We start from the raw sequence: 10,423 nt of genomic DNA on the forward strand, positions 1-10,423 counted from the left end.
CAGCAGACATCCCCGCGTTAACGTGACCGCTTCCCTTAACGGCTCTTTGTAAGATGTTGCTCCACGAGCGTCTGATGCCTCATGCCTTCCAGCAAGGGGAAATCCTTGCAGAGCTGGCGGTTGCTTGTGTTCTGGTTTTCCAATGTGCACTGTAAGAAGAACATAATTCACTGTGCTGGCCTTTTTAATATCTGCGCTGTCATTCGAGTCCTTCATTAAAGCCACAAGTCACCCACACGATGAGGAAATACTTTCCGCTGCTCGCAATATCCTTGTGTACCACAGTCTCAGTAAGCAGAAGTGCAGAGATGCGAGACTGATGCAAAACGTACAAAGAGGGAGGCGTTGTCACTGGAAGGTAAATAAGGTTAAAGGTGCCGTGCTGGCTCACGCAGCCCAACACAAAGGTATGATGTGGAACTGTGGCGAGGTTCTCATATGGTGCCAGTGGTGGTTCTCCAGATAAACGGGGTGCAAACCCACATACACACGGACGGTTAGATTCTAATAAAGAAAATAAAAATGAAGCAACTCTGTAAGCCTAAAGGAAGCAGTAGCTGCTGCTGAGCTTCACTGTTGATCAATGAACGTTGTACAACACAGGCAACTTTATGTTTACAGCAAGGTCAAACACCCTAGAGGCAGTGTTGCACATTTAGATACGCTTCAGGATTAACAGATGAATGTGATTGTGTTCCACACATTGTCTCGTAAACTCTGCAGCACATACTGTTACGAGCACGGCCATGATATATAAATACAAGGGTTATGTTGCAAGTCCCACCTCTCTCGCTCCTTGCATTTCCTGTTCATTTTAAACCATGTTATGTAATGGTTTTACCTCAAATCATGTGCACCCAAAGTATCTTCAAAATAAGAAAGTTTGAATTTGAACTTCAGTTTAGTTTTTCCTCCCAACCTAGATTAAATTTGATTATTTTTCAAACTCTAATCTTTAAACTCACCTTTAAAATGTGATCTGGTATTCATTTTAAACTTAAAGGTAACGTGTTTTTTTACTTTTTTTACTGTGATTTCTTTCTTCTTTTTTTTTCGTTACTGTGCTTTTGGCATTTTCTTTTATCTTCTTTTTATTATTTGACCATATTTCTCCATTAATTCTGCCAACAAGTTCTTCTCAAAGACTGAGCCATGAGTAACTGACTTTTAGCTAGCTAGCTAACAATGTAATGTTTAATTAAGGAATACAGAGCAGTCGAAAGTTAGGCATGCAGATGTATTTATTTGTTTAATAAAAGTATTTTTTATTTAAATTTGGTCAAGTAATCTTAGGTTAGATTATTCTTAACCGATCCCAGCCAAAGTGTCATATTTAGTCATATTTATCTGGAGTATTTTTGACAATTTCACTTCCACAAAATCTGATCGCTTCAGTCCTGACTCTTAAGTTATAATAAGAAACAAATGTATCCTCAGCATAGTTCACCATTACGTTTATGGTTATCATCAGCTTTCAACAAGTCATGAGTGAGCACAGCAGGAGGCCGCATGTCTCGAGGAAACGTCCCCTAAGCAAACACAGAAGCCTGCAGCAGACACAGCCAGCTATCGGCCAATGACGCCTCCGGCCTGCAGCTGTGTCCGCTCGGTGCTTCCTGTCCTGGACGGACTGTGAGGAAGTCAGAGGGCAGGAGGTCAGATTGGTCCAACTGAGACAACTTGTGTAGTCGGATCTCTTTTCTGCCTCTCAAGGTCCACTGAGTTAGAGCCAAGTGGTGTCAACGCAACTTGTTTAATGTTGCATATAGCAACTATTCCCCCATTGATTGATGGGTCAGAATCATTACATAAAGCCAAATGTGAATGTCCTCTAGATGAGATGCAACCTGGACAAAAAGCAGGATGTGGACCTGGTCAGAATAAGCACAAATGTTTTCACAGCTGGGCTCCATTCAGGCTTTTACTGAAAGCCTCTGCTAACAGCTCAGTGACAACAGCGCACTGATGGATGAGTGAAAGGAATAGCTGGCTATATGATGCAGTGAAAGAAGGATTTTCACCGTATTCAAACAGAGTGGATGGAAGAGCAGACGGTCAAGTGGTTATTTGAAGTGGGAAGATTGTATTCCTCAATAAAAGCAGCTAAGAAGCCTTTTTATACATCACACATCGCAGGTTGATTATTGCCACTGTGTCATGCGTTAAACGTCTAGTTTTATTAGTCCTCTGCCAGTTCACATGATGTCACATAGGTGGTTAAAATGCTCTCTGGGTGCTCGGTGCGCTTTCACTCTTATATCCATAGATTTGCTTTTGCGAGCTGATCTCAGCAGTGAGTTCCTGCAGCTCTCTGGGGGCCCACACGGAAGACTGCAGTCATAGCTCTGCGTTCTACATTTTGCTCTCGTGCTATACTGACTTAAGTTGTTCCTCCAATCTAATTCCCGTCCCCTCTCCGTTGGTCTCTCAGGAGCCTGTTTGCCAGGAGGGTGAAGGACAGTCGGCCGGTGGAGCAGAGGGATCCAGGGTGGAAGCTGTTTGGGAAGATCCCGCCACGGGACGGCCCCGCTAAGGACCCGAAGAGAATACAGAAGGTAGAATCTTTAAAATTCAGGGGTTTCAATTCAGGGATCACAGACGGACATTGTGTTCGTGGTGACTATTTCCTGTTTGGGAGAGACCAACATATTCTGATCTCAGATCTCACCAGAAACTTTCATTCTTTCTGGTGTTTCCTCCCAGTCTCTCTCCTGTTGTCCTTTAGTCTCTGTAAGTTTTACGAAGCAGTTGCATGTGATTGAAAGGACTTTGTGTGAATTTGCTCCCCTACAGTCAAATTCATTGGCTTTGTGTGCAAATTCACTCTATGTTCCGTCTGAACACAGTAAAGCTGCATTGATCTCTTCCACACATTTCCATATGAGGGCTTGTCTGTTATTTGTTGAAGCACTTCTATGGTTTGACCCCAGTATTCAGAATTTCCCACAAAATACAGTAACGTGTCCACTGACAACACCTCGCTCCCTTAAGCACACTGTCTTATTGTTCACACAGCTGCTCCGCTCAGCGGCGTTTTGGGTTCTATCCTCGAGTAGATATTAGTCACATGAACCAACAATAGGCTTGTTTGTTTTTCACAGACTATTCGTTTGGTTGTCTGTGTATTCGGAGAACATGTCTGTCCTGACTGATGGAGCACAGGTGTCTCTTCTAGGCAGCTCATCTCTGACTGTGGTACAAAACCGGTGTATTAGAGACTGGAAGAGAATCCAACAATACTTTTTTCCCTTTCATTAGCTTCCTCATCTATAAGAAGCACTTTAAAATTCGACTTAATCGCCTTTTTGAAAAGCGAGTTATTTTCTGATCACGTGTCTACTGTTTCCACGCTGTAGGCCAGCTGTCCCTGAAGACAAGTCCTCCACGTGCATCATATTCATTTGGTTTATTTGGTCTTCTTAGCTGTGGTTTATGGTGCTGCGGTTGCTCAGGGTTTCAATTTTAAATTTTAGCCACCTGCGCTATGTTGAGAAACTGTCAGACAGCATCTCAAAGAGCTACGTTAGCTCTGTAATGCAGGCTTCAAGTTGAATGGACTGCTTTTGGATAGCGCAGTTGTCTTCATTAGCTTTCATTAGCTTTCTTTACACTGAAGCTTCAGACTTGTTTGGCCGGTTTATTTTTAGTTTTTAATTGGTTTTAATGTCGGTGCTGGAAAGTATCCAAATGCATGTCTGAAGTGTTACATTTGACTTCCTCTAACCCCAAATATTGAATGTATTAGATGGATATTTAATTGTATTAATTTAAAGTGTAGTTGACTTTAACATTATATAACTCATTTAAACGGTGAAGCTGTTGTTTGAAGGTGAAATGAATGAGCAACTAGCTTTTGATGCAATAACACCTTTTAGCAGAGCTCATCACTACCATGGACAATAAAGACCAGTAAGCATTATAAACCAACGTTATGACTCGTGATTACATACCAGCTGAAGGCTCAGACTTTATAGAGGTCAACAATATCAGGAACTAACTGAGAACAGTGTCAGTGGTAGCTCCTGATACCAGGAGCACAATGCCCTGAGCAACAACACTCCCATCAGTGACATTTACGTTCTTCAGCTATTTTTAGAACGGCGCATGCTGGAAAGAAACGACCTCTCTCAGTTCTTAGAAACATAATGGAAAGGACACGACTGAATGTTTATTAAACCACAATGGATCTTTGGAAGAAGGGTAATTTACAATAAACATGTAAACCATTCGGATAGCGAGTAGCAACGCTACACGCAGTGTTGCTACTAGTTTAACTACATTACCCAGGAGTGTATGGCACCATAGATATTTACAAAGTCATGGAGCTGTCTACATGTAGCCATTCTCATAATCTTGCAACTAGCTACATTTCCAGGAGCTAGCTGTAGAGTGCTGCAGGGATGACGTGTTTTTGTAGTTAGCACGGAAGTTAGCATCACACTGGTTCCCTTTATAAAAAGCCAATGGGATTTTTCCTTTGGATTATTGCAGAATATAAACTCTATGGCAAACAAGCAACTTTGATATTTACATGCTTTGAGATAATCTTCAGAAAATAAACACCACTTTTATGTTTTTTCAAAGTGTGAATGCAACCGACAGGAGTAAAAAGCTAATGAAAATGCAAGAATACTGACTCATTTCTGTGTTTTTAGGACTCATTTCTGCAGCACTCTATTTTGTCCATTATTTGTTTGTTTTTGTGAATCACTTTAGTGTAGTAAGCTACTTTTTCTGAATTCAATGTTTCAACTGATAAGCTTCCTACTTTCAACAAAAGTGTCATTTTGCTGTAGCTTGGCTCCTTCCAATGACGATTAGCTTGTAGCTCCACTAGCTACTGTAAAGTAGCTTCCCCAGCACTTGAAAGCATCTTGAAATCGTCTCAAGCTAATGTTATTCAAAAACTAAATAATGAATTGACATAGAGCATAAAACAGCCAAAATACAATGAAAATATCCAAGTATAAATGTTGTACGAGCTAAAGCATAAATTACTCATAGATTTCTTTGTAAACATGCGATTGATGAGATTCCTACTACTCGCTCTCTTAGTGTGGCAGAAACGTGCCACGTGCATGTAGTGTTCGTGCTGCTCAGCGAGCTGAAATTCAAAATGTCAAGGTCTTTGAGAGCACTTTGTTAGATAGCCTGCTGGTGACTGAACACTCGCATAATTTCCCACTGCCATTCAAAAAGCCATTGGAGGACGTGTCTCAGGGCCAATTAAAGAGCACAGCATCCACCTCCTGGTGAAGCACAGCAAAGAACATGATGGCAGCCTGTAATTAGAGCCTGCCTGTCCTTGTGCTTCCATTTACCCTCTGCTCTTTGTGCTGCTGAAGCCTGGTTGAAAGGCCTGTTAACGTGCTGTTCCTACAGTTTACATATCAGTCCTTTTTAAATATGTCACACGCTGGCTTTAACTCGCTTATGTACACTTGACATGCTGTCTGACTCATGCACACAGCCACATGTGCTTTATATCTGTAGTCCATCTCATCTGTGGTTGTAACCTTATATTAACCCTCAGGGATCCCATAACAATGCCAGGTTTTTAAGCTTTTGTCTTGACTCTGTGTGTGTGTGTGTGTGTGTGTGTGTGTGTGTGTGTGTGTGTGTGTGTGTGTAATGCTTTATTTGCCATGGTTATTGTTCAGCTGCTACGAGACACACTGTGCTATCTCCACCAGCAACACTTCCCCTTTGAGAACACTGTAAATCAAGTTTAACATTCTAATTGACACCACTTCAGTCTGGGGATCTCAATATATCTGGAGGCCTCGGTACAATGTCTGGTCACTGCTGAAGAAAGTAATTGTTCTGTTACCTGCTGAGCCTCTGCTCTAAATCACACTGTGTTGCAGCCCGGGCATGTCTGAGTTACTGCCCCTGGGAGGGGGGACAATATTCCCAGCAGGGTTTTTCATTTTAATATTAAGTAATTTAAACCGCTTTTAGACATGAATAAATGAGGGATCTTGATAGCAATACTGAAGCTCCTGATAGCTAATATTTTTTGCTGATATATTAACTATTTTGATGGCATGAAGGGTTTTATGTGTTCTAGTTTTTTCTTGTTCTGGTCAAGATGGAAACGTTTCTGAAGCAGCAATTAGACCATTGTGGTCATTGTGATGACAATAATTGAACAATGAAATCTGATCAACATCTAGAATAGAAGTCTGGATCAATTTTGCTGTAAATCAAGCAAATGTCATCTCTATACCAGAGGTCATATTTACCATGTACAGATGGGTGAGACATGAAAGGGAAAACCAGCATCTCAGTGAGGCTTTGGCATAGACTGCGGTTTGGTGACTGTTGTGGTCGTAGCATATGAATTCCTTTGTATGAAAGCATCTGCTATTATGTTTTCCATTAATTTATCTGGGTCTTACTGCTGGGAAGTGCTGAAAAAAATGTGATATTACATTAAATAATTTAGAGCATAAAGTCCTTGCTGGTTTTTCCATTAGTATATCCAGCATCAAAAGTGAACTGCAGTCAATGAGCCGTGACCTTTTAAAGGCTTGCTGCTGATGACACGCTCAAGTCTGCAGAGCCCTGGAGCTCCACCCCCACTGCTCCATGAAGCGCTGTCCGCTTGTTCATTCAAAGTTTATTAATACTGAACGTGTCGTGTGTCCAAATTGCACCAAATTTGACAGATCACTCCACGGGGTCCTCGGCAATACACCCACCAAGTGTGAAGTAAATCAGATTAGCAGTTCTCGAGATATGCCAAGGACACACAGACAGGCGAACCCTGAATGGATGTGGTGGATATGGATATGATCGCTATCAATGTTGGCTGGCCTGGCTCAGGTTAAATCCTTTGTAAAACATGAACAAATGAATACAGTGAATGAATGCCATAGAACTTATCTTTTATTATCTAGTTTGGCAATGTTTTACACTGGGAAATCTGTCAAACTAATGACATTTTGCTAGTTCTGGCTAACGCTACACTTCTCCCTAGCGCCTGCCCGATCGGCACTGGGCGTGTGCAACAGAAGCGAGATGCCTTGCTCGTTGGGTACTTCCGTCATCGATTCCGGATGCAGCAATCCGGAGCTGATGATGGACGCAACGAGTGAGGCGTCTCACTTCTTTCTAATCTCTGTTGACAGTTGATCATGTGCAGCAGGCAGCCTCCCTTGTAGCCTAAATAAGCTAATACATGATATGATAACATGATATTGGATTAGGAGCATAGATCACTGATACCCAATCCAGCATTTTATATCGCTGTTTAGCAGGCATTTCTGATACTGTTATGGGAACAACTCTACTGATGGCAGAGGCTGCCATACAAAGTGCTAAACTGCTCAAACCTGATCTAATCATCTGCACACTCAAACTATGACATAGGACTGGGGGATCGAACCTCTTATCTTCCATTAGTGGATGAACCACTATATCTCCTGAGCCCTGTGAACCCTGTAACTGTTTATGGATAGAATAACTAAACATAACTGGGGTTGACATCACAGAATACTGAGACCAGTTCTGAATACTTATGAGTAAATAAAAACATGTACATCTCCTACAAAACAATTTATTTCCGTGATGTGAGGCAACCATTAGTGTTAACCATCCAATAAGGCAGAAACGTGAGGACACATCCTCCCAGAGCACAAGCTTTGTAACTCTGTTGTATCAGCACCTTGGAGGATGAGCGTCTGGAACCCGGTCTTTTACTCTGGGTTTGATTAGAGCGGCTGCCAGGACACGGTAGAGCGCAGAGCTCCTCTTGGTGAAGCGATGGTGACTAACAACACACGACGGTGCTGATTTGCTGACATACACACGCAGCAGCATCAGCAGCAATAGATCTGATGCAGAGCCGCTCATTGTAGCGTCACAGCTCAGAGAGAGAGGAAGACGGGGGTATCATGCTGCTGCTGCATCGTTTCCAATGCGGGGTGTGTCCCTCCGTTGGCAGCTTAACTGTCCCTCTGCCCTCATTTTTGATCTCCTCCTCCTGGGTGTCTCGTTGCCAGGAGTGAGCCACCCCCCTCCCCTCTCCAGGAGCAGCAATGATGCTGGGCTAAGGTTTTTGTAAAAGGAACCCCCACCGGAGGACTGTCCGTCTGTAAGGAACAGCAGCGTTCATGGTGAGTGAGCTCTTGCGCCGCGAGGACAAGTGGACGAGCTGGGCGACCCACCGCGTCTCTCTCTCTCTCCTTGTCTGGCAGAATCAGAGGGCATTGGCAGTCGGAGCGTGAAAGGGACGGTTCGGGTTTCACATAACAGCCTCCGTGGCTCTGATGCTCCGTGGTGGGGAGCGGGCTGATGATTAGTCGGGGATTTCTCTAGAATGACGAACACGTTTAAGTTTCCCGAATGTGTGGACGGACGCGATGTCCGCACTGGAGACGACCCATCTTTATTGCACGTAACTCGACGTAATAGCCCTCAGCTTAGTACAACAAATGCACGTGCAACAGCATCCTTTAAAAAAACAAAATAAATTGAGGTGTCAAGGGATTTCATCCTGCTGTTATCACTGATGCAGTTAAAGAGACACGGGGCTCAGTTGACAGCAGAATCAGCGGGACTCCGTTTATTTCCGCTTTCCAGTAAAGCATGCTTATATTAAACAACAAAAAAAAGCTCTTGGATTGTGTCTGAGCGTTTGTTGCCAGTGCTCATGGTGCCATCTGTTTGCCTGGATATTGTACCAGATCATCATGGCCTTACTGACAGACTACTCAGCTCCCCTGTGGTAACTGTAATTCAGCTGTTGGTGTGCCAACCAAAATACTTCTGCTAATTAAATTGTTCATTCATTAGTTATTGTATCGCCTCTTAAATAGGTGTCATTTGCAGTTTTCTGTCACTCTGAATAACCAGATATGATAACATCTGTGCACAGTCTACATTAAATAGATTTGGTTGAGATTTATTCCTCAAACGATACTGTATGTGAAGCAAAATAAAGGATGCTGCGCTTGTTGATCAATCCTGAAACTTCACCAGAGGTTTAGGTGTAAAATCACACAATGTGACGCTTGCTGTGACCCTCATTTACAAGCCCACCAGTACGTTTGTCAATGCTGGTATATGAATAACTTTTTTAAAATGTAATTATCTGTGCAACACAATCGGAATTTGAGTAACTGCTCTGATTAACCTGTCCTGCAGCAGATGCCAAACAAACCCACCTAGCTGCTGCCAACAACGCAGATGCCGTTTGTCTCATTCACACGTTGTCCTGCGCTTGATGGGCTTTGGAAAATACTTTGGCACACAGTGAAACCAGGCCAAGCGCCCTGCTGTGGCCTTTCATCTCGCAGCTTGCATAGAGCAAGCCAGAGGTGCTTTCATGAGGATATGATGCATAGGTGCCAATCCAAGACGGCTTCACCATCACTTGTAACAGCCGTCAAGCCCACATTGCTCCTTTTTTGCACATAGAAGGAACTTGCATATCATAGCATGCACAACATAATTGTGTAAGACTTTGTAGGGCCACATGGTGTGAGGCTACTTGCAGACAAACAGAAAACAACTCGACGTGCTCGTCAGAGTGCCGCTTCCTAGTGTATATAGTTTTAAAGGCCATTAGCAGCCGGCATGACAGCCAGTCAGTGCAGCCAGAGAGCTCTTCCAACACTACCAGGAAATTGGAGAACTACAAAGCCGGTTGCCCTGGTGGCAGGTTATCATGGGATACAGTTGCTATTCCAGCAGCTGAAAGCTGAAAGAGTAAAGTTCCATCCTAGAAGTGATGAGATAGGAGGGCTTTCTCAACATTGTTGAGGAATAGATACGTTTTTTTTCATGTCATCCTTTTAGGGAAAGCCTCGGGGTCTGTCACAGGGATGCATTGTGATACACACTTGTTTATGGAAAGTAAACAATAAGCTGAGCTTCACTATATGTGTGAATCAGAATGCTAGTTTGAAGCTATGTAGCCCAATGGTTACTCTGTTGAATCTATTAATGCATTCATTCTGTCAGATTTATCTGTTTGCTGCTCAACTAGAGGGGGAATCCCACTGATTTTACACACTAAAGTCTGTTTGCAGGTGTTGGGGAGTACTAATGCACATGTGGAAAAAGTTATATAAAGCCTTTTGTGTTTGTAGCTCCAGAGGGAGCCGTGTGAAGTCTGATTAAAGCGCTGATTCACCTGTAGGACTGGTTGTTGAGTGGCAGAGGAATGTGCTGTAACGTTAAGCCTTTACATGCTTCTGTACCGTCAGTCCATTGTTATTGTTTCAGCTAATCATTTATCTGGTTTCTCACCCTGACATACTTTTACACCACTCACTTTACTTTTATCACTGCACTTGCTCTCGTATCACATTCACACGTAGCTTCCCTTCCATACACACCCTCTCGGTACAGCTTCACACACATCCCATCTTGTGTTTCACCTTGTTGGTACCACCTGCATTGCTGCTGGACCCCC

At 43.1% G+C, this 10,423-nt stretch overlaps 1 protein-coding gene across 4 annotated transcripts in view; it reads left to right on the forward strand.

The window, feature by feature from the left end:
• The window catches only part of tbc1d14 (TBC1 domain family, member 14), a 32,200-nt gene that overhangs the window by 7,755 nt on the left and 14,022 nt on the right, over positions 1-10,423 (forward strand). For 2 of the 4 annotated variants that reach the window (XM_031850830.1, XM_031850831.1), the window contains one exon: positions 2,432-2,555. The exons of 1 other annotated variant lie outside the window; for it this stretch is intronic. In XM_031850830.1, the coding sequence (XP_031706690.1) occupies positions 2,432-2,555 (124 nt within the window). One more of the 4 variants, XM_031850832.1, reaches the window with a different exon arrangement.

Source organism: Anarrhichthys ocellatus, unplaced genomic scaffold (genome assembly GCF_004355925.1).
Source record: "Anarrhichthys ocellatus isolate YVR2014 unplaced genomic scaffold, GSC_Weel_1.0 scaffold11, whole genome shotgun sequence".
Taxonomy (NCBI): Eukaryota; Metazoa; Chordata; class Actinopteri; order Perciformes; family Anarhichadidae; genus Anarrhichthys; species Anarrhichthys ocellatus.